This window comes from Genypterus blacodes, unplaced genomic scaffold (assembly GCF_046128005.1).
Source record: "Genypterus blacodes isolate CSIRO-AG114 ecotype Tasmania unplaced genomic scaffold, CSIRO-AGI_Gbla_v1 ptg000029l_1, whole genome shotgun sequence".
Lineage (NCBI taxonomy): Eukaryota > Metazoa > Chordata > Actinopteri > Ophidiiformes > Ophidiidae > Genypterus > Genypterus blacodes.
Genome location: NW_027466842.1, coordinates 2,829,925 through 2,855,404, shown reverse-complemented (window position 1 = coordinate 2,855,404; position 25,480 = coordinate 2,829,925). Strand labels below are relative to the sequence as shown.

General features: G+C 44.1%; 1 protein-coding gene across 1 annotated transcript; it reads right to left on the bottom strand.

Annotated features, from left to right (window-relative positions):
* Nucleotides 1-1,928: 1,928 nt before the first annotated feature.
* eif2b3 (eukaryotic translation initiation factor 2B, subunit 3 gamma) lies at nucleotides 1,929-25,209 on the bottom strand. The gene is made up of 12 exons (XM_076144838.1): nucleotides 24,891-25,209; nucleotides 24,070-24,232; nucleotides 22,352-22,509; nucleotides 16,376-16,535; nucleotides 16,169-16,280; nucleotides 11,080-11,169; nucleotides 9,440-9,576; nucleotides 8,978-9,168; nucleotides 8,665-8,727; nucleotides 8,040-8,188; nucleotides 5,116-5,219; nucleotides 1,929-2,143 (listed from the first exon to the last, which is right to left on the bottom strand). The coding sequence occupies exons 2-12, from the start codon at nucleotides 24,215-24,217 to the stop codon at nucleotides 2,091-2,093; spliced, it is 1,365 nt and encodes a 454-aa protein (XP_076000953.1). The 5' UTR covers nucleotides 24,218-24,232; nucleotides 24,891-25,209; the 3' UTR covers nucleotides 1,929-2,090.
* Nucleotides 25,210-25,480: the final 271 nt, after the last annotated feature.

Genomic DNA, 25,480 nt, shown 5'->3' with positions numbered 1-25,480 from the left:
GTGTTTTGTCATTGAAGGACAAGGGGCCAATGCTAGTTTGTAGCAGCAAAGCTAGTTATACTGGCAAAATGTGTGTAGCGACTAAATCCAATGGAGTGTGTGTCAGTGTGTGTTTGTGTGTGAGTGTGTCAGCTTAGTTTGTAGGATGTCATGCTTGAGATCAGAGGGTTTTGGGTTTGAGTCACGGCTCTAACATTACCTCCCCCCCACCCATGAGCTCTACACATAGTGCTGATCATTAGGGTCCAGTTTATATGTACTGCAATTCCTCAGCTTGGAATCAAAAACATTATTTATCCTTCTGTGGTACATGGAGTTTACGAGCTTGGCCTGCCTGCCATATTTGACTGAGTGCAGACATGGGAGATGGCGGCTCTCCATCTTCTCCTGGTGGGTCGAATTCTGTGCTTTTATGGGAGTCACACTTATTGAGTAACTTTCTAACGTTGTAAATAAGCTAAAACAAGCAACTACCACCAAAGTGCGGATATTGTATTTGAGTCCACAGCGAAGACATCTGTTTCGTTTTTATCATCAATCGTTTTCAATGACATCCAGAAGCGCTCGTAATTACGGCAATATCTATTACACCAAAGCGATGCAATGACTTCATTATTGTTATTAGCAATAATGCCCAACATTTTGTTCTCAATGAAAGCATAATATCTCTCAAGGAATCACAGATCCAACACATTTACCCCTGTACTTCCTGTGTCGATTTGACAGAATTAGAACATTTATTTCAGCCACATTCCTAATCTACCTGATGAAGCCATGTTTGATCATTGGCTGCTGCGATTGATGAATTGCAAAACGTGATACATCTGCAATCTTTGCTGTAGTTTGAGAGCAATATGTAGAAACGTATGAATTTCAGCAAGGCTTAAAAATCCTGAACAAACAAGTACTTTCACATTATGGATTAAAACACAATTTCCGAGTTCATGACTTATATTTTGGGACATCATTACAGTCGCAGTGCCAGAGTAATGAAGAAACATGAATACAGCCCAGATGAAAGCTTGTAGCTGGATTATAAACAGAAAGAAAGCCAGATTTGATGATTTTTATTGTTTTGTTGTTTAAGGCCTAATGATAAAAACATGTCCGGCTAACTGACAAAGGCATCAAAACGACAGTCGAGATGAAAAAAAGGCAACATCATAATCATTTTCTGTCTTAAACGCGCACATACACAGCAACGTCATAATCGGGCCACAAGAGACGGTCTAAATGACTCCTGCAAGGCCGCAGACACAATAGGAAACAGAAGACAGTAAAACACAAACACACACACTCTTAGACATCCCTGTCCTCATCTTCATCCTTCGTGACTAAGGAACTTCAAACCTGTAATTTAAGAAATACTCTGCTGGAGGAATGCAATAAATCCTGTGACAGCAAAGGAGAAGAAAGGGAAAGAAGGGGGAAAGAAAAGAAAGAAAAGCGTCAGGCGTGAGTCAGTTTCCTTCTCTGCTGTGTGTGTGTGTGTGAGTGTGTGTGTGAGAGAGAGGGTGGGGTGTCAGTGTTAACTGATACAAGATCAAGCTGGGTGGTCCCGGGCCTACACATACACCAATTTTGTGTACAAATAAACTTAACCCCCCCACGCCATTGTGGTCACTCCTCCCACCGATTTTTCTCCCAGTCCCTGATCTTCACGGCTGCTCGGTACGCACGTGTAAACACACATAAGCGCATTGTGCGAGGCCAGACTCCTCCCCCTCCAACACTGAGAAGTTAAATAATTGAGTGCTGCTGTTATGACACAGAACCACTTCCATAATAGCCGGTGTGGTGACGAGAAGACTAACACCGGCCCTTTAATCTGACAGTCAAAGGACACCTGATATGAAACTTTGCCTGTTGCTTTTGTAATATAATAGATTTTCCCACTAACATAAAACTGATTAAGACAAAACAGCTGATTGATGGGATTTTGAACAGACTTTATTTGGGCACAATATAGAAAAAAAAGTCTATGGGAAGCGAGTGAGACGGTCAAATGGCATCAAAGCTTTTAACTGGCCGGTCAGCTTGTGGTTTTCGTTGTCTTCCGTGTTTTCAGCTCTCCAACGGTTAATGAGGCGCTAGATCTCCATCAGCTGGTCCATTCCGACAATGACCTCATTTGTCCTCTCAGCTACAGGAGAAAAAACAAATAACACACATTTAACACAAAGATAGTCATTGTCTTAGAATGCTCTCTAAAAGTGAATGTTACCTGGAGTACATCTGGATTATGGTGTTTACATAGTAAAAAACACATCTATTGCTTCGATCTGAGCAGAATTTAATCGCACACCCTGAGTTTTTGAAGTACCCCAACTGACACTAAAGTGACACTAAAAGTCATCTGGTCTCTTAGTCACGATGTTCTTAGACAGAAATGAAGGAGATATATCCAAATACCAAACATTTCATCAAACATATTGGGACTAAAAAGCAACAATGGATTCAAATCCTGCCATTAAATCATACACATATACAACATATACACAGTAGTCGACATTAATGGCTGTAAAATTAATACTTTCTGAAGGTATCTCCTGCTGTGGTGTGTCAAGTTTACATTTTAGCAACATGATGTATACACTATTATTATACATTAATCTACGCTGGGGTTAAACACCTTAGGGACCATACCAGTGGTTTTGGCAACCGACTCTACTGCCAACTAAGTGTATCATGATATCCAACATCGGAAGGTTGGCTGCCAAACGACATCGCGCTCATAAACTGTGCTGTCAGGAAATCACAGACAGAAGACAAACAATAATCTTCATATCTGAGTTGTGAAAATTACGACTCGGGTAGATTTTTTACGTTGGGACGTTGGCGTTTGGCAGACGCTCAACCGCTGGAGGTTGGGAGTTTCTTTGAACGCATCAACGAGGAGTTCTCTAATGCTTCTCACAAATGCATTAACGCAGGCTGGCAACGATGAAAGTTGACCGAAAAAACAATCATCGATCTTGTGAGTTTTGACACAACGATGAAACGAATGGCTTGCCTGGACTGGAGATGGTCTGGCTTTGGAAAATGGTTGGGAAAGAAGTAAAACATCTGCACTTTTAGTTAATGGGCTAAAACCGCCGGTATGGTCCTTTAATTCCAGATCAGTCTAGAAATCGTTGGTGTGGTAAGACTTAGGTCACCCTGACCGCCACCTGAACCTTATGAAAAGAAAAAGATGGCGTTTGAAACCAAGTCTGCCAGCATTCTCTCTCTCTCTCTCTTTCCTTCTCTCCCTCTATCTCTCAACCCCACGCCAGTTCGACATGAGGGGAGCAGCCTGTACTCCTTACATCCCCTGCATCCCCAAGCAGCAGTGCTGATCCAAAGCAAACGGTGGCGGAACTGATTAATGTTCCATCCACACAGACAGGTTTTAGTGAGAAGGAATCTGCCACAGAGAACCAGCTTATCCTCCACCGTGCGGAGGAGAGGAGAAATGGAGCATGGGACAGCAGGAGTGGAAAGAAGAAGAAGATTGGGAGGGGGGGGGGGGGGTAACGAAGGTTACTTAGATTTGGCAGTAACTTGTGTTTAAATGTTTTAAGATGTACTAGAGGTTTTAATGTTCTCTTCTTCTTCTGCTGGGCCAGTGATGTACAAAGTGCATGTTGCATCAATATCGACAGCCTAATCTTGAAAATACCTCCTCAAGCTCATTTTGAACGCTTATTGACCAGAGTTCGAGCTTAACGTCCAGTATCTGACCCGGTGAGGGAGAGACTCGGTGTGTATCTGGATATAAGAATCCCCTCTGTCTGTCTATCCTTTGTGCGAATGCCTGCGTGTGTGTGTATATTTGTGAAAGCACCCAGTGGAGAGGTATGTATCTTTTCAATATCAACACCTGACAGACGTGTGTGTGTGTGTGTGTGTGTGTGTGTGTGTGTGTGTGTGTGTGTGTGTGTGTGTGTGTGTGTGTGTGTGTGTGTGTGTGTGTGTGTGTGTGTGTGTGTAGATAGCTGTCAGGGTGGTCCATAGCTGCAAAGAGCTAGAGAAGTAGAAGGGGTGTGTAATGTCTTTAACAGTCTTCCGTCTAGCCAACAAGCTTGGTGGCAAAAGAGAATACTATATTTTTTTAAACTATACAATATAAAAGAGAATGGTTTCATCATTTTATTATTATTATTATCACAAGACTCCCCATTGCTTTCCTCATGACGTCGTCTATATGAGCGTGTCACTCGCCCACGGAGAAAGAAACTTTTTGGCTATATTGTCTGTTAAACAATAACGCATTTATGTTAATATGAGTAAAAAAAAAATGAATCCAAACTCGTGATCAAATGTTTCAGTGATGACACACGGACAGGATGTGGAGGAAACATTGTCTGAAACGTTTCTATCGTTTTCGGCTGCTTTAGCTCAAATTCACGCTGTTGTTACTTAAAGCGGCCTGTTGTTCACTCAATTAGGCTGCTCAGTCTGGTAGCCGAACTTGCTCCCTCTCTTCCAATATATGTGTGTGTCTCTGTCTCCCTATGTGTATGTGTGTGTGTGAGCGCGCATTGGATGTGGCTGGAGGCTGCTGGTGTTGAATTCCGGGTGGTCCTGTTCTGGCCCTGCTCTCTAACCTCTCCATCAATGTGACACACACACACACACACACACACACACACACACACACACACACACACACACACACACACACACACACACACACACACACACACACACACACACACACACACACACACACACACACACACACACACACACACACACACACAGCTACCTCTGGGGACAAGAGGATTAAGGAAATAAATAAAAAAAAAAAATCTGACAAATCTCTCTATCACGCAGACTTTAGAATTAAGAAACGTTCCTCCTTGGCTACAACACTTGGCGCACACACACACGGTTACCACACACAAACATTACAACATAATCAACTCAGTGGCAGCGTGAGAGAATTGCAAGAGGGTGGACAAAATAACAACTCTGTTAAGAATGCATTACTCTATGACATTATCTAATGAAAACAAGCATCAACATTGTAACGGTGTTACACAAATCAGAGCCGTTAAACGCGTGTTGTTGTTGTTGTTATTTTGTCCACCGTGTGCTCCTCCCTTCATTTGTCAGCATTCTCATTCTCACCTTCGGGTTCGATACGTTGTCCGTTGCCCACCAGACAGTATTTTAGGTCCGCCCCTCTGCCGATTACCGCGTTACTGCAGATCACGCTGCCATGGATATTACACCTGGAGATGAAACACACACACACACACACACACACACACACACACACACACACACACACACACACACACACACACACACACTACATTAATCTCATTCCTATTATATGCTAAAGGGCAAGTGTACTGACTGTAAAGGACGATCACATTTCACTCAGGGAACTCAAAAATGATGAATTATAAAATTCCTCCTTTTCAGCACCGCTGGAACCTTAGATTGATACATTTGGAATGATTGTTGCCATGGCAGCATCTGCCAGGGACTCATTTCTGGTACCAACCCATCATTCACAAAGTCAAGTCATGAAAGATTCATATTTTGCTGGGATAGATTTGGTATTTTCCAACTTTGCCGTTGGCTTTGCAGTGCCCGTAAGAGGTTAGAACACATTTATGGTTCAGACACAGACACACACACAGCTAAGAACATTCAAACTGGGAGTTGCCCAGTATTGCCACATTCTTCCACTGTTGTCCACTGAGGATCTCCACTTGAGCAGTTGTGTGTGTGTGTGTGCCACGCTGGAGGTCCAACTGACAGTGGGGATATTCAGCTCGTTTCCCACATCGAGGCTCATCCCACCTGCTCTCAAGAATCTAACCTGCAACCTTTGCGACGGCAGATGTCCCATCAGCTGAATGTAATGACATTACCATATATATTAAAGAACAACAGTCCACACAGCCTGTGTGTGTGCGTGTGTGTGTGTGAAGGCGTGTGTGCATGCATGTGTGTGTGTGTGTGTGTGTGTGGAGATGTTATTGGCACTGTGTTATAGGTCCCACCTGGGCTGGCAATGCCAACCCACCATGCAAACCTACATCCAGCCAAACCATCACCATAAAATTCTTGGACGGCACACACAGATGGTTTTGTGCGTCCAGCGCCGAGTAGCCATGGAGGACGTGTATGCATTCGCGTATGTGTGTATGTAAGAGAGAGCCAGGGAGAAAGAGAGTGTGTGTGTCTTTCAGTAGCTTGGGGAGACCAGCGGAGAACACATGTTGGTCTTGCCCGGGCAGTGACGCACACACACTTGGAACCTCTACACCTCACACAGGCAGGTTTGTATTGGCCCATTCTATTCAGGTGGTTAGGGCTGCAGGGAGAGGGAGAAAAGAGTGTGTGTGTGTGTGTGCGCATGTGTGTGCATGTGTGCGCATGTACGTGTACGTGTGTGTGTGTGTGTAAATGACTGCCTAGGAGGTGGCGGTAGTAAGTAATGAGAGATTACAAGATTCAGATATTCAGAGTTTTGTAACATTAGAGAGAGAGAGCGAGAGAGAGAGAGAGAGAGCAAGTGAGCGAGAGAGAGAGACCACCAAAGAAGCCTTGTAGCTGAAACACCACTAATTACTAACACCAGGGCTCCTCCTTGCCATGACCCCCCCCTCCTCCCCCCACCCACCCCATCTTCCATCGCTCTCACATACACGAACACACACACACACACACACACGTCAACCCCCCACCTCCTGTGCCACCCCCCACCTCCCCCCCCTCCCCCTGTAAAGTTGACCCCGGCTATCCCCCTTCCCAAACATGCGGCGCTTTGTCAACAAGCTCTGGTCAGCTCCAAACAAAGGAGGCAGAAATGCGAGGGGTTTCTGCGACATGGCCGGGGTCTGCTAATCCCTTCATACTGGCTCTTTCTTTCCCTCTTTCCCCTTCCTTCTTTAGGGCCCTCAAAGAAAGGAAAGAAAGAATTGCAATTTCTTTCTTCCGCGCGGGCTTGCCTTCCACTCGCTCCTCTCTCTCTCTCTCTCTCTCTCTCTTTTTCTTTCCTTCTCCCTTCTCCCTCTCTCATTCTTTCATGCCTTTGTGAATGCACCTACACGGGCATGATGAGGGTCCCCATGCTGGCTGGCTGGGGTCCCTGAAAGGCTTAAGAAGACACAGAGAGGGAGCGAGAGAGAGGGACAGAGACAGTGGGAGAGGTAGAGAGAGAGAGAGTGAGATGGTGTTGAGGCCTTGATGGAGAGAAAAAAGAGGGAGCCTGTGAATGAGTGCATTAAAATCCAGACCAGGGGCCAAGATGAGCGCCTCTTTCCACTGCAGCCCGGGGGCGAAGGGACGGAGCAGATCAATCTACATGGTAATTCTACAGTAGCCCTCTCGCCCAACGAGTGCTGACTGAGAGGGGGGGACTCCGCTTTACGCTTCATTTGGCGAAAAAGCAGTCAATTTCACCCACTTATGCTACCGGCTACAGTGGAGACCAAACCAAATGAACAATAAAGAGGCTGCTCGAGTTTTTCGGGCTCTGAAACTGAAGTCATGACGTAGGGATTCAAATATCTGCGACATATATTCATTTATTGACCCCAAGTACTACGAGAGACCAACTGGAACACACTTTTGAGAACCACGTGGTATCTGCAAATTCCATAACCAGTGGGAACAATGTGTATATCCAACATCCATATAATATGTGGATGTTGTGTGTTTCAGTTGAGCGGCTATGTGTTTGTTTGGAGCTGATCTCTGGCTGGTTGCACACCAATAGATGCATTGTTACCTCAGAGGTCCCTGTTTGACCCCACCGAGCACAGAAAACAAAAAACGTTACCTCCCATCAACACACACACACACACACACACACATCCCAACACACATCCCAACACACACCCACATCCCCACACCCACACAGACAAATGACCAAATCTTTGTTTACCAAAATATCCTACAAAGAAATTCGAATCTGAGGATTGAAACTTACATTCGGAAAAATGGCATGCAGGTACAATGAATTTACAATTGAACATCTTGAGGGTGTTCCAGTGTGTGTGTGCGTGTGTGTGTGCGTGTGTGTGGGTCCTCACCCCTCCTCGATGGTAACCCCGTGCATGATGATTGAGTTGGTGACTTTGACCTTCTCTTTCACAGTGGTGGTGTTTCCGAGGGTGGATCGCTTTATAGACGTCTTATCTGCTACCTGGCAAAGTGCTCCGATCATACTGTCTGATCCCATCTGCGTGACACACACACACGCACACGCACGCACACGCACGCGGACACACACGCAAACACACACACACACAAACAGAAAGAATAACTCAGGCAGGAATACAAAGACACTCTGTTGTGATGATGATGAAGATTACATGAGATAGATGGGATTTGAGTGAGCCCTGATGAATAAGGGCAATCTAGCAAAAAACAAAATAAATACTATTAAAATTGTGGAGGGATACTAACCACTACTAACCTAGCATAACAAGAACGCTCAGAGTAGCATTTTTGACATTTGCAATATTAACACAGCTGTTATTTTCACTTTGGTTTGGACAGTAATCGGGTTTTATCCAGATTAATTACCAAGAGAGGTTAGCATGTTTTTGTCATCAAATATAGCAGCGGCTGTTTACGATCTTTTCAAACACTGTGGAGGAAAATGCTCTACAAAGACTGGGATCCTGCTTCCGAGAACCGATGCTTCATCCTCACCTGACATCTCTCAGAAATGACAGCAGATGGGTGGACCGCTGGCTCCTCACACAGCTTTGGGGCCTTTAGGGAGGATAGAGCAGAAGAAGGGGGAGGGGGGGAGCAAGAGCCAACAAGATAATAAAATGATGTTTAGATAAAACGTTTAATGATTCATTTGAAGGTTCACTGAAGCAGCGAGCAGTAGTTGCATCCCACAAGCCATCTTGGCGAATGAGCGTATCACACAAGATGGAGAAAACGGAATACACACGTTTGCGCTTGTGTTTACAAAGGGCGATGTCCGGTTGAAGTCTGACGGAGTCCCACTCACCAGTCGGTTCGCCTCGATGTAAGCGGCGAGGGTGTTGACGCGGTAGCACAGGCCCTCGTCCATGATGTGGACGTAGCAGCGCAGTCGGCCCCCGTGGTACGCCTCGCTCATGTCGCCGTGGTGGTCGTTCCAGCAGGAGCGCTCCTGGGCCAGTTGGAGGAGGGAATCGTCCGGAGATGAGATGTGGAGGTCTGGACAGAGGAGAGACGGGAAGGGGACACGGAGCCGCAAGTTTGAGGGGATTTTCTGTTTGTATGTAAAGGCAATTACATCCATTCCACTCTTACCAACTTCTGCTCATAACTACTACTACTATGGCAGAGTTTTCATAAAGTCTAAATGTGGCCGTACTGTTGCTGCTGACGCCTGTGTTCCTGCTGTATAACAACCTATATATAACCTATATAAAATATGTGATTCTGAGAGAGAGCGTAAAGGTGTGGATGTGTGTTTGAAGCTGACCAAGGTTGAGGTGGCCGTCATTATTTTTCTCGCTCTGATCCTCCACGTCGTCTTTGAGTTTCTGACTGTTGAGCGCTGTGGAGAACTGCTTCCTGACCAAATACGGCACCAGCTCACCACGGATCGATGAGATGAACCTGAGACGAAAGAGGAAGAAAGCAAAACCCTCAAACCCTGAATAGTCAGCCGGTATGTTTACACACACACTTTTACACACACTTGAATATACAGACATCCTGAAGGCAGAATATGAACGTATGCCTCTGTATTACTTTTACTTTAGAGTAGAATGACAACAAAGCCAGCAGGAACCAATTAAGAGAATCAGCAAATGTCCTATGCATAATGAGCAATGTAACAATGTTACAAAATTAGGAATTGATAATCAGTGCCTTGTTTTCTTCCACAATAAAGCAAAACCACAGCGTTAAACCAGAGGTAATTTCCCCATCTTCATTTATTTTTCCTGCTCTTTGCTCAGTCTCCACCCCCCTCCCCCCCTTCACTTCCCCTTTTCACTTGCTTTTTAAGGGGAGATTAGAATTTCCATCTGAATAACGGGAGAAAAACAACAGTTACTCTGTCCATTTCTCTCGACGAGCGAGGGAGAGATGTGAAAAGGAAGTGCAAGAAAAGAAGCCGAACTGAAGAGAGAAGTGAGTCAACTTAAAGGAGAGATGATATGCGGCGGTGGGGGGGGGGGGTGTGGGTGTGATGTAATGAAGTAAGATTTGTAACGGCGTCATAACATTGGATTATTACGTTTTAAGTGTGCACGTCGGACATATTCTGCTATGGTGGAGGGATGGAACACAGTCAGGCCAGATCTGCATATACACATATACAGTACGTTTACGTGCTTGTACCAATAACCTAAAGCCCGGCGCTCTACTACGCAATGAGACGAGTTGTAAACAAAATCCCAGACAAATTTCCAGAATGTGCAGGGTCTCATCCCCGCCCTGCTGTGCCACAGTCGGCGCCCCGCTGCTCCGAGCTCGTAACCGTGTCTGGGAAGACGTCTGGATGCAGTCCTGTTATCAAATATGCTGAAGGTTTCCCTGGCAAATCATCTGAAGTTTCACTGAAGTTTCGACGCTGTGCTGTTCGCTGCCATGGTGTTATTTCAGGTCAGCAGGAGAGGGCAGAGTTTTATAGACATTACATGGATTTTAAGGATTTAATATACAAAATCTGAAACCTCTTAGTCATTACTAATACTAGTTATTAGTGAAAACCTTTTTTAGACGGTGGAAACAATCCGTCCCCCGAGCCTGGCTGGTTGTGACACTGCATCACTACGGCGGGCTAAAGGCCTAACAGCCTGTCTCAGTGGCACATAGTAAAACAAATTAACACCTTGCTAGAATACTCTGCTAACAGGACCTTTCAAAGCCTTACACACCATGGAACCATGTTTAACACTCGCCACAGATTAAGAATGCCAGTTCGTGCCTCTGACTGCAGGTTCACGTGTTGACTGTGTGTGTGTGTGTGTGTGTGTGTGTGTGTGGTAGTGTGTGTGTGTGTGTGTGTGTGTGTGTGTGTGTGTGTGTGTGTGTGTGTGTGTGTGTGTGTGTATATGTGTGTGTGCATGCTTTCCACAGTTTATTGGTTGTGAATCAGAGTCCCAAACTCACTTGTTTTCACTGAGGAAGTCCACCACGGCTTTTTTCAGACAGTAGAGGTGAGCGTCAACCAGGCCTGTTTTAATGTGCATCCTGGGATGTCTGAGAGAGTGAGAGTGAGAGAAAGAGAGAGAGAGAGGGGTTAAAATGATGGTCAGTTTATTCTCTGTAGCAGCTTCCAGAGCAGATGGAAGATCTCTGCCGTGCTCAGATCAGAAATATGGCTAAATCACGAGAAACAGCTCGATTCTGCCTTTAGGAGCAACATTGGCTTTGATTCCTTCTGTCGCATGCTGTTTTATGTTTCATGTTTGCTTCTCGTTTACTCAAAGCCCTTTTAATTTCCCTCTTCACTGCACACAGGACAGGAACATGTGATGAAAGCCAGACACGGCCAGAGGCGAACATAAACGTCCACAGAGAAAAGTGACATCTGTCTATTGTCCTCCGCCAGCTACCGTACATGTGACCCCACAGAGCTGCTGCCATGAGACAGGTTTATGTTGACCGGGGGCCTCATCCGCGCACACACACACACTCACTCGTGCATTCACTCATTCACACACACGGAGAGGCCTGAAGGGGAGGGAAACCAGAAAAAGAAAAGTTGTGTTTGAAAATGTGACATTTACGAAGCGAGAGCCAAAGAAAACCATTTCATCCTCCATGTTTCTATAAACAAATCCACCGTCACCCCTTCATCACCGCTGTCTAGCTATCCTCCTCTTCCTCGGCCCTCTCGATCACTACATTAGGCGAGCTACAGGGTGCATCGTTCCTTACAAAGTTACTGCTGTGCTTTACTATTTAACACCCGTCACACACACTTTACATTACAGCTAAACGATTCTCAGCGCTGTATTGTTTAAGAGGTAAAGTGCAAATGTTGATGGTTTGAAAACTCTGCGCCTCATTAATAAGGCAACAATAACGTAGCTTTTGGAGAAACGAAAACAGACACGAAGTTCAGTGTTTTCGATTCTCGGCAAGTTGATTTATTATCCCACATTGAGACTTATTCAATCGCTAAAAACATAAAACAGCAGGGAGTTTGCAGATCTTTGTCAGTTTAAGCTAAACATAGAACAAACTACAACAACTCTCCCCTCTGTTATTAGAGGTGATATGTTTACTGCTCCTTACAGTCAAGCTCATGAGGAGACAAATGTTTTATTCGACAAAGCTAAGGTATTTGAGTCATTTTGCTTTTACAAGTATCCAAAATATTCAGGGTTGATATAATATTCATCATAGTCAAAGCTGTGGAGCATTTCTTTAAGCAGAAAATTAAGCTTGCCATGACAAAATAACAGCTTTAAACTCACTTTTCTCCATCCAAGGCACTAATCGTCAAATTATCATTAATCAAATTGTCTTTTTCGACATTTTCCTTTCAACTCTCCCTCTCTTGGCCCGGGTTTTTAGTCGATCTGTTCAGGTGGAGTGGATGGTAACACATATTTTACAGCCAGATGCTGAAAGCTATAAATCAAACCTTGTGCGTGTGAAGGTATTTCATCCAAAAGCATGAAAACACAAGGGCACGCACACACGCAGGCACGCTCGGCGGGTGTTTGTCAAATGTATTTTTTCACGCAACATTTCCCAGGTGTGTGTTTGTCTCCGTACATGTGTGTGTTTATCGTGGGTCTCGAGTGGAATTTTCGGGAACACCCAGCATGTGACATCACCCCTTAAGCACTTGGCGACCAGGCAGGAAAGAGATGCAGGTATAACTGGGCTGTGACGAGGTGTGCGTGTGTCTGTGTGTGTGCGTGTGTGAGAGAGAGAGAAAGACAGTAGGAACAGGTGGGGCAGCTTAGTGAAAAACAGGCAGGAGGGATGCCTGCACAGGAATTCAGGCTTTTCTTCCATATCTGCATGTGTTTAATAGTACAAAGTAATTTAAAGTCAACCCACAACTTAATAACAGTTGACTTCATAGCAAAGTACTAAGGTGCCAGCTGTTTGTAAAGATACATAACAAACATCAACATTAGATTAGAATATCATAGTCTTCCCCATGTTGTGCCGCCTACTGAACCAGACTGAGACAAGTTAAAGGCTCAGGAAACCTCAGTAGGTGATTTGAGTTAATGAGCTGATCAGAGTGAGACACAGTGAGGCTACAATATTAGACTTTCTCACAATATTCAACATTTCTGAGAGCTGTAAGCCATAATCATCTTAAGTAAAACAACAAAGGCTTGAAATAGTCCACTTTGTGTGTAATGAATCTATAATATTTCACTTCTTGAATTACTGAAATAAACTAACTTTTTCAGGATATTCTAATTTATTGAGATGCACCTGTATTAGTAACTTCTACAATTTTGATGTAGAAATGAGGAAATACAATAATAATAATGTATATAAATTCTGTGGAAAATTAGGAAAGAAATTTAATTTTTGTAGGGCAGTAAAGACACACACACACACACGCACGCGCGCACACGCGCGCGCACGCGCACACACGCGCGCGCACGCGCACACACGCGCGCGCACGCGCACAGCACACACACACACCATTATTTATAAAAGCTTTCTTTATCATGCTCGCAACCAGTCACATTATTACTCTAATATCTAAATACCGCAGTGTAGTCTTTTCCAAGAAGTAAACAAAAGGGATTTGTTTCTGGTAGATGCTGTGTGTGTGTGTGTGTGTGTGATGCAATGTTTGTGTGAGGTGTAAAGCTATTGCCCCACAAACCTGCAGCTCCGACTACAGAACAAACATCTCACATTTCCCAAAAGTGGCATCATGTGACTTCTGGTAGCCGTGGCTGCTGGAATTTAGTGCCTCTGCAGGCGAGGATGACTCAACCCTCAGATTAATGGCAGAACGCTGCACTTCCACCCTCCACAAAGGGAGAGGAGTCACATCTCTCGCCCAGACACACCGCCACACGCAGCATTACGTCTTATATTTAGTTACTACCAAAAACCCACAGCGGACGATGACTCAAGCGCAGCAGAATGACTCGTAATGCAGAACAGAGCCAACGGTGTCAAAGAACTTCCACACATTATTAAGGGCACTCATACGATTACATCCCTGTTCTAATGCAGCCTTCTTAACTGCTGGTCTGGGTCACTTATTTCAAATGTTATAAACCCAAAAGCAGGCCGTGTGTGACAGTTAACAACACAACTACCTGCATGCTGAGTACGTGAGGTCACAGATTCACACTGTAAGCATAGAGTTTACAGTGTGTTTGATTGCTGAAACGTCAGAAATGCCGAAACCAAAGCCGCACATGGAGGCAATCAGGTCCGCAAGTTTGCCAACACTTCTGCAATTCTGACCTAAAAATATCTGGAGAAGTAAACAAACGTTTGTAAGAAGATCAATAACGTGGGTTGAACTTATTGCCATTTGGCCACGATGGCAACAGACGGCGAGTATCACATTAGCGTCCTACTGGGAACGAAACTAAACTGCGAACGGGCTCTCCGACAACACGCCAGGACCGTTTCCAGAGCAGGAATGTCGGAGTTGCAGAAAGTTTTAATTGCACACAGAGGGAGAGCACCAGACACATGCAACAACACTACAACAATAACTACAATAACTCTCGAGCAACCATTCATAATAGTACTTCGAAACTAGTTGTTAAACTATTTGAAACACACTTGTGCAATTTGGCAAATGTGTTCTTCCATCATTAACTTTTACTTGTATTTTGTGACGTTATAACTTCCGCCAAGGAGATTCTGTTTACACCCATGTTTGTCAGATTGCTCCCAGGATATATGAAATTATTTTAATATATATATATAATTAGATGTTGAGGGATAGACACTAGGTAGTAACTTCAGAAGGTACAGAGTGTACTGTACTGAACTTTGCTGTCCCAGCTATTTTGATTTAGATTCCATATTTCAACATTTCGTCGACCATGTTTTCAGGCCTGTACCGAACGGACTGTGAAAAGTGGAGCCGTATCTTACGAGGCGAACCCCCGCCGGAGTCTTTTACGCCGTTTAATCGATTCGCTGGGTCGAACAATCTCACATGTGCAGCTTGTTTTGACCTTACACAACGCCAGTGTGGAAAGAAAAGGAGAAAGGGGGAAAGAGTCTGCGGGAAGGGAGTTGTGGTATGAAGAATAGACAGCAAAATGGAAGCTATAAGGACAGACGCACAAGTGGACAACAGTTTAGTTTATATCCAGTTTTAGATGTCACAAGCCACAAAATGTTGATAACAGATCAATCAGGAACCTTTGGTGGGGACTGATGCGCAAAAATCAGCCGCGTCGGCCATAACTACCTGCAGGTCGGTTTCGGAAATCTGGAATTTGGCGGAAAACTTAACTTCTGGAGATTATTCTGTTCTACTTTGAACACGTTGAAAGAGATGTGCTGCGTGTTCTTGTGTGGCATGTGTGTGTATAAACGATTAGAGGTGATTTAGAGGCTAAGACTCTTTTCGATCTAAGCCATAAATGTTTAGCTGTAAGCTCAATATGTTTCCATAACACTGTGACAATGTGTGTTTTTTCTCCATCAAAGTCCCCCTTGTGTTTGTATGTGTTCATATAAGCATTTCTGCGCGCTGACCATGTGCGTGCGTGAGTGTGTGTGTGTGTGTGTGGCTGATGATTTTGCTGTGCAGGGAAGCATGCGAGCAGCTGCTCTCACCCCCCCCCCCCCCCCCCCCCCTCTTATTGGCCAGAATTTACAGTGGCTTTGGCTCCATGAAGTATTTACGAGCTCCCAAAACACCCGCTCTCACACATGCCGTTTAGGACTGCGAAGTGAAAACCTACCTGGAGTCCTCTTCCTGTCACAAAGTCTACACACCCACCACAGAAACTACAACCTAAAACACACACACTTGCTCTAATTAAAAACCAAAACATCTGCTCTACTAGATCCAGCTTGAATGAACAGAGGATGTGTACTATCCCCCCCTCCAAAAGTACCCAAAACCTCTATACACACACCTTACACACTGAGAGATGAAGGAGATACCTGTGACAACAAATTTTAAGTGAATTAACTGTAGCCAGGAACTTCCATCGAATTGTAGAAACACACACTTTTGGTTGACTTTGTATTTCCAGATTTGTCAGAATAGTTTCAAATGACTTACTTCTTAACGATCGACCTCCTTATTGATAGCCCCTCCTCTAGATCTGCCTCGTTGGCCATAAACAGCAGCCTCTTCCCTGATTCACCCACACCAACAAAGTCTCTCTGCTCAGCTGGGAGAAAAAGACACATCATTTAATCTCTAATCAGAAAATAAAAGACTTCAACGGCTAACAGAGGCATTAATAGTGTATTTTTTATAATGTACCTGTCTTTTTCTTGCCCTTCTGGCCAGGGACCGTCTCGGTGAATTCGTGGGCTTTGCTCATTAGCATGGCCAGTGTTGCATTGTGGGCCCTGAACAGATCCACCACTTCGTGCAGCGCCACGTCTGTTATCAAGTCACAACTCACCACCAAGATGTCCGTCTGACAAGTGAGGTTAGAAGAACAGAGTGACAGAGGACAGATTACTGCTGGACGTATTTCAGCAACACAGTCGGGATGACAAAGGGAATGTATGAAGTATATTTTACGTTTTAAAAAGTGAAGACAGCCCACACACACACACACACACACGCGCAGTACAGGGACACCTTGGGACATGACAGCTTCAACTTTGTCGTTCTCATCACTCGTTAAGAGAGACACACACACAGGGAGACAGAAGGAAGAATAGTGAAAGATGACTTTTTCCATGATGAACATTGCTTGTATATAAGTCAAAACCCTCACGCGCACACACACACATTTGTAGGGTCTGTGTTTAGACGACGTAAACCTTGCTGACGGCGTGTAATAAATCTCGTTTTGTTTTACCATTTCTGTACGAGTCTGTTTCTCTTCAGCGGCTCCCATTTCTGTTTATCATTGCGCTTTATTATAAAATGCTGCAGTGCGTGTTGTCGTACAATCATAATATGATCAACATGTAGCAATATAAATACCAGTGTACAGTGTGTATCTCGTGTTACAGCAGTGCAGCAGTGTATACAAACAAAAGAACTAGGAGCAGAGTGATGTCACTGAACCTCATGGAAGCAACATGTTAGTATTTAGGTTTGGATTCGTGATAGACGAGAGGTCTGGGGTCTATTCTGTGTTAAAAATATTTATTGGCACAGTTGAGGAGAGAGCGAGCACTCGGGTCACGAATGAAACCAGCAGCAGTTACTGACTTAGATTTCAAAAGGAATATTAACACGCAGCATTGTACTGTGAAGCTCTTTTAGTTTCAGTTATGGAGAGAAGCACGGTGTCTTCTTTCCCGCTGCATCGTGGCCTTGTGACTCGCCAATTACACGCCTCGCCTGAGATATAAGAGTGAAGCTCGTGTGAACGTCGGCGGCGGTTGAACGACGCGACGGGTTTCACACAGAAGAGAGGCTGGAAAGTCACAAAGGAGGTGAAAAGTGTGCGTACCGTCACACCAACACAAACAAAAACTAAACGTCCCAAAAAAATCACTCGACTAGTTTTGTGATCCCGACTAGCTAAACTGAGGAAGGTACGAGAAGACCGCTCGTGAATTCCAGCGCAATATCGCTTACAATACCGCCGCGGGCAGGGACAGCAAAGCCTATATCGGTCGCTTTAACTAGCCTCCTCTGGTGTTTCACGAGTGTGTGTTTGTGTGCGTGGGTGTATGCGATGTGGGCTGTCAGCATTTGAGCTAATCCCACCATTAGTACCAGCTGCCTCAATGACTGAGAGACATCTTTTCTCTGTCTGCATTGGGTGGGAAGAGAGAGGGACAACAGAGTGAAAACAAAAGCAAGTTGGAAGTATAAAGGATGGATGGAAGGAGAACCACCAGGCTGTTCTTGGCTAACAAGCAAATTACCGGTTAATTCAAAAATGGCTTGAATAATAAGTAGTTTGGGGTAAGTATTAAGGATAAAAGGAAAGCAGCTTGATGTTTCCTTATTCTTAATTTGGCATCTACAGCATTAAACCATTAAGACCCAAGTATACATCAAACAATGGCGAAGTTTAGGACAAAAATACGCTTTGTAAGGCTCCAGATGTGCCGATTCACTTCTTCCAGCGTTGGCGCAACATGTCCAAACATTTGATTGAGAAATACTCTTTCCTGCTATGATTCGGAAGACAAACACACCATCGCCTTTATCTTTAATCCCTAGAATAAAACAACAAACAACAGCCACTCCCAACTCCAACAGGTGACTGGTGATCATTCTGTGCCACCTACTGACATGGAGCTACAAACTAAAACAGTCCTGCGGGGGTGAAGGTGTGCGTCTGTGTGTGTGCGCGTGTGTGTGTGGAGGGGCTGGAGTCATTGGGGGTCAAGGGTTGTGTAGTTGACCTAGAGGTAACTCGGTGCATAACCTGGTCTGGACCTGGCGACAGGAAGCTGCCACGGCACGGAGGTGTCTGCAGGAGATCGACTGACACCGACACTCTTGAGACCTTTCAACTCCTCTCCCTTTATCTCTCCCACACACACACACACATGCTTGTGCACACACCGGCAAAAAAAAAAAAAAAGTGCTTACACATTCAGGCGACAGCGGAGTGGAGTCAGCTGGAGAGACAGACACTTTGGCCTTTCAACAGCCCAGATTCTCTGGACAGGTCAGGACCACACACACACACACGCTGACACACCGCACAAAAACACATTCAGAAATGTTCCTGCGGTGGCTGACACAGAACTACTGCTTACACAATCTCAACCCGTTGTAAGGACATGGCCTCCTTGCTTGTGCATGTATGTGGCAGTGTCTTGTTATGTTTGAGCTTATCGGAAGAATGTGTATTTACAGTCACATAAAAGGAGTAAAGTGAAGCATTGGACAGGATATATACGTCTTTTAAGTCTACACGGTCGCCCTCTTGTGCATCTGTCACTCAGGAATTTAAAAGACATTCCCTTCTTTCTTCATCCCTTGAATCAATCATACATTCTGAGGCTGTTTTCACACCCTGAATCCATATCAGAGTTCCACCTTTTGTTGCACTGAATCACTTTTTTATTTGACTCATCGGCTGGATTCACGATGAGGCGTATCGAACTGTGCTTGACCGCAGCCTTTTTAACTTTAACGCGGCGGTTCCGTCAATCCTTCCTTACTGTCGTCATCATCCCATATTTCCAGTAAATGCTTTATTTCTTCCTCATTCCAACTGCACCCACAGCTCGCTGGGGCTGCTGGACTGAGGCATAAACCATAGAATACTTCCTTTGATTCCAGGTATCGCATTAAAAATCATTTCTCGCCTGCAGTGAACCGTACAAGAGTTCACTCGCAAGCATGCCGAAACCACCAATCTTTATTTTGGGGGACCGGGGTTCACACCTGCCAAAGAGGTCCAAAGTTTCTCTAAGGTTTGCTTGGTGTGCACCAAACCAGATAGGCGTGAAAGCGCCTTAAAGCCTATTAGGCAGCTGTTAGTCATTTTCTACTCATTGATTTGGGTTGGCGGTCCGAGTACTTGAGTCACTCTGGCTCTCACTGACCCCCCTATAAAACCCCGGGCAGCCACACCTAGTAAAGCACACAGGCTCACATAGGCCAAATATTCAGTATATAGCCAGCGAGAAATTGCCAAAACATTCGACAAAGAGAGTGTCAAGCTTGATGGACATTTTCCTTGAATTAATACATCTTGATTCACAGTTTTCCATCGTAACAAAATGAAGAAACAGCACAGAAATGATTGCTTGTGTTCAGTCTTCATTTCTTAGGTGGTTGGCAAATTCCAAAATGGTACATTTGATCCGTCCTACTGAGTTTAGTTGGTTGGGACAAAGCATGAATGACTTGACGGTCAGACAATGAGTTGTGGGAACTTGGTCGTCTGAAACCTTAACTGGTCTCGGTTGACTAATTGGTCTCCGAAACAGCAAGGCAGACTGCAGTACAGACTGTGGAACATTTTTTAATGTCACTTTTGGCTTAAAGCAAAAGGGTAAGTTGAATAGACGTGGACTTCACCCAAACCATGTCCTGATTTAACAACTTCCCAGAGAAAATGAGATCCAGACTAATGTATATCAGAGGTAAGAGCATCACCAGAGGAAGGAAAGAGATGGAACGTTTGGGGAGCGAGAACGTTAAGAGACCGTGTGTGTGGTGGGGCGGATATTGTCGACCTCCGCGTCTCATCCGAGCGTGTTCGCCGTGAAAAGCCTCCTCTCGTCTCGACCTTGTTCTCTCCTTCGCTCTCTCTCCTCCTCGCCTTTTGTCCCGTGGCTAACAAGCTCTCCAACCTATGTAGACCAAAGGTGAACTTTTGAATCAGAAACTCTGAAGTATGCGTCCTTCCTCTAAGCCACGTATGCTCACTCTGCCGGGTGATTAAGCCCGAATGATAAAGAAAACGTCAAAGAGGCCTCAAGCATACAAAGCAAAAAGTGCACGGAAAGCACTCCTTTCACTACTTTGGCTTATTGTAAAAGACCTAAGTAATAATCAGGCATATCCATCCACTCTTGTCAGACTTTAAACTTCACTGTTTGAAAACCGAACAAAACAAAATATGCTGCCTGTAATCTATCTTTTCAATCAGCAGGAGGAATGATTTACTCTGCTTACTGCAAATGTACACCGATTCCTGTAAGTATTTTGTTTGATAGGCTACACCAAATCCCCTCATGGGAGTGTGTTTGTGTAAAGAGATGAGAGCGGGTGTGTGTGTGTGTGTGTCTATACGGCACTCATGCATCAGTGTGACAGTTTGAGTGATCTCTGCGCTGGGATTTGGCAGGCCATGGTTACGGTGCTTCACTCATCACCCTACAGTGTGTGAGTGTGTGTAACTCAATGCCTCTAATCTAGCTGGCTGCTCGAAGGATTAGGAACTCGACTATTCTCAATGGGAGCATGCTGGAGCTCGTCCTGTGTAAAGTGTTTGTGTTTGCCTCTGTGTGTGTGTGTCTGTATAGTGTGTGTGCGTGTGCGTGTGTGAGGGTCTTATACAATACATTTATGAGAACTCGTGAGCAAACTGAGTAATAGGGCTCTGTTCAGGCCGATAAAAGCAATGTTGAAAAGAAAAATCAAAGTCCTGGACTCGTCACAAGAAAAGTGTCTTTTTAAGTCTCTTGTAAGTGTGTTTCCTAAAGCAAAGCAGCTTGACTTTACAGTGAAGAATATCGTGAGATGCAGACTCGTGCCTTCAAACACTTTGGATGATGTTCACTCTAAACAGTAAATGATCCTGAGGGGACATAGGGAGGATTTTTTAAACTAAAACTTTGGAGGTCAAACCAAACAGGATACAGTAATTACTCTGTATAAAGTTCAGTTCCCTCAGTATTTAGCAATACTATAAGCTTACCCTATAGCAATCAATGATAATCACACAGTAAAAAAAAAAAAAAAGTAGAAATCCATCACCAGCTCTAAAGTACACAAAACTTCATACAAAGACGTCTTCATAGTAACGGGAGGCCAGTTCGAAGTATATAATATACACTGCGTACATATATCCTGACATGCCTAAACACAAATGTTGCACAGATGTGCTTCGCTACAGGATGAGTACAAATGGTACACTTGGTAAACTGGCAGCACGGGGGAGTTGGAGTCTTAACTATGACCTCATCTGTTTGGACAAAAATCGGATGAAGGGAGGGATGGAGGGATCAGTGGGCAGGATACAGGGTGGGGGTCTGGAAATTAGGGTTGAGGGTCAGGGATACCGTGTCTACATGTCAATGTCTGCGCATGTTTGTGTGTATTTAAAAAAGGTGAAATGAGGCACTTCAGCTGCCTCGGCCATCTGGGGAAGGAAATGCACGGATCAGTGGTCACCCAGCAGTACACAGAACGCCCACCTAAGCCTCCCTCGCAATTTCTGTCTTTTTTTCACCTTCAGACCTCCTTTTGCCATTTAAGCCCCAGGGTGCCCACATTGTGCAGAAGAACAGACATATTCATCCCGAAACACTCGTCTTTTTGGAGGATACGTTTTCATCAGCTGACTTGTTTTGTTGGAATTTAGCGAGCGATTTGAAAAAAGAGAGAAAAAACTTCCAGCTGCTATGAATTTCCTCTTTGCTGCCCAAAACCTCTGTTCTCAGTGGCATTTGTATCGATGATGATGTGTGTGTAAGGTATTGTTGGGCTGCCTACCACACAAGAAGGCTCCTCACTAATATGAAGACAGGGTTCGTTTAAAGCCGTGTTTACGTAACTACAGGCAAATCTGAAACAAAGAAGGCGCTATAGTCGGGGGAAAAAACAACCATACTAAACACGAATTCCTCTACATACCTTGATCTTCTGCTGGATGTGTCTGAGAGCGTCGGCGGTGCCCATGTCTCCATCTTCTTGGACGGTAACGACATCCAGTTTCATCTTCACGTCCAGCTTAATTTTGGAGTCGGCGCCCATCATTTTCTGGACCTCTTTGGTGGTGATCACAATGACCTCTAAAAAGCACAAACAGGTCCAAACAAAGCCAGTTAGCATGGTGACAGTAGTATCAAGCACATACAACATAAATCCAGCTAAGACCACGGCTCAGATTTTTTTTACAAGGTCAGTAATGACATTAGGAAAATCAAAAACACGGCAGACTCCACCTGCCTTAATTACCCTTGCCCACATAAAACGTCTTCTACCGGGCATTTTCTTCACCGTCGCTGTGTCAGCCTATTAAAAGCAAATTGCAGGGCTTTGGCTCGCTGGCTGCACACAGTAAAAACTCCTGACCACACAGGATGATTATGTATAGAAAGGTAGTTATTCTTTAAGCTTCTTTAAGCGAGGACCTACAGGCGTTTATAATAAACTGCTCTGTTTACTGCCAAGCAAGGGCATTCTGCATCAATTCCCTTTATAAGCCCAGAGTTTCTGAACCACGCTGTACCAAATGTAATAAAGGTCTGGAGTGAAAATTGAAATAGCTAATGCACGTCACACAATAGGTGATGATGTGAAGAAAACTGGTGCCGTTAAAGGACACAGGCCAGTTGTAAATTCAATACTCTCGTCAAACTTAGATTTCTAGATATTTAGAGCGTAACTACGTGTAAACAAGGGTGGAAGTAAAGATTACAATTACACCGTTTTCATCATTATCTGACCGTTGTTGGGTTGAGTTTTGATTGAAATTCTGAACATCGGAGCATCCTAAATCCATCTTTTGATTATTTCCTTACAACTAACTGTATACTGAGCATTACATTTGCACTGTAAGTGGAGTAAATGTGAACAAATTCTGAAATCACATGCTTGTTTTCTTCTGTTTTCTCTGGCTGGTACACTAACTGAGATTACTCTATGCAATCACGTAATCTGGCCTCTACCAATTACAACAAAGTGACAGTGTTTATGTATGAGTAAGAGTCAAGCCATTGTTTTCACTTTCCACATTAAAATCAAGTTTTGCATAGTTTGCATTGTGTTGATGATTTTCCAAATGGGCAATTTTAATTTACGAGCAAAGTAATCTCCATTGTTGCTTTTTCCCATTTTATGTGGAAACCAAGAATACCTCTGTGCTCCAGTAAGACGTTCCAGCTCAGACACAGACGGCTCACAGCGACACACAACACTGTCAACTATGAGATCAAATTGTACTCAAGAGTAAAGAGAAACAGTTGCCAGTCTGAGCAACACATTTAATGTTTTCACTTCACTTTAATTGATGATTTATATTTCTAGTGTTACACATGAGTAGCCTCTCATACAGGTTTCAAACTAAGTGTGCCACAGAAGAAGCTTTTAAAGTTATAAAGCCGTAAGAAACTGCTTCAAAACTGAATTTTTCAATGCAAAAAGGAATTAAACATAGACCTAAATAAAGTGCACTCCTTCCGTTACTTGGAAGTAACCCACAACCATATTAAAAAGATATTTAAAAGTAGTGATGGCAGTAGTAGTGATCACAGAGATGAGTAATCAGTAATTAGTTGTTGTTAGTCAGTAGCGCTACAAGTGATAGTTCTACTTGTTCTAGTAGTAACAGGAGTTGTATCAGTATTCACCTTCAAAGCCCACCCTCTCCAACAGGTTGAGCGGGTACCACATGAGGGGCTTGTTGCCAACAGGCAGCATCGCTTTGGGAGTGTTGTAGGTCAGGTCAGTCATTCGAGAACCTCCGCCAGCCGCCATCAGCACCGCCTGGAGCTCCATGATGTCTGCTAGGTACTAACGGACAGAGATAGGGTTTAGTTGGAGGGTGTTTGGCCTCAGAGAGTGATACAAACAGCTGAGGACAGGAAATAAGCGGATACAACTGGAATAGAGTCACCCGAGCATTGTTGTCAGAAGGATACATCATTTATCAACACCTTTACATTACATGTGTTGTTGTCACTGCACTATGAAAATGCCCATGTCATCGAAACGACCCAAGTCACAACAATGATGTCACCATTTTACATTTATACTTAGATTTAGACAAGTCACCCAGTTAATCTCTCTCCCTCTCTTACATCTATCATGCACTATTAAAAACAAAAAAACGTAGGAGTGAGCAGCACACTATCACACTAACATGTGAAACTTAAGTAGTTGCAAGTTAGATGTCAGTGTCACAGATGTTGAGCAGGTCCACGTCACACTGTGAGACCTGGATGTCATGTTCATGTTTGCCAACCAATTCAATCTGTAACCATATAATTCCTGCGTCCTATTTTGATGAAGTTGTGCTGTTAAATCGCACAACAACCTTTAATTTAGCGACATCTGATACACATCACATTAGCAGGCATATGGTCCACTCACAACCTACAGCGTGACAATAGCAAGGTGGTGATGTTATATTGTCAACGTGCTGAATGATTGTAAAGTAAATCTTAATTACCTGGTAATGTCTCCTCAATCGATGTCAATCTGTTGCCGCTGGAATGACAGCGAAGAGAGACGCATGCAGTTTCTCTCACTGTTGTTAGCACTTGGCTAACAAGTAGCAGCGAACAGCAAACGATACCGCTGCTTCGGTGAGAGTTCACAAACGGCGGGGATCTTAAATTGAAAAGCACACGACTACGCACAAATGTGACGAATGTAGATTTGAAATTGTTCTCTAAGTACTTTAACAGATGTTACGGAAAATAAGCTAACGGCTAGCATCGTATGATGACATCTGAGAGCTTTCAGCGAAATACGTCCGTGTGGAAAAATACTTCCCCTGTCTTTGGTTCCGCGTTCCTAGGAGAACAGAGGAAGTTGAGACAAATCTATTTAATTCTATGAACAATTCTCATATCATTTTAATAACAGTTGTGAGGTAATCCGTGATGCAGTAAGTATATTTCAACAGATTACAACAACCTATAACCTTTGCTTTTCAAGAGATTGTAGGATTGTAAGTTAGACTGTGGTGAAGATGATAGATGAATTAAACAAATAAATACACACATGACAGACACTAAGGTCCCATACTATAAAAAA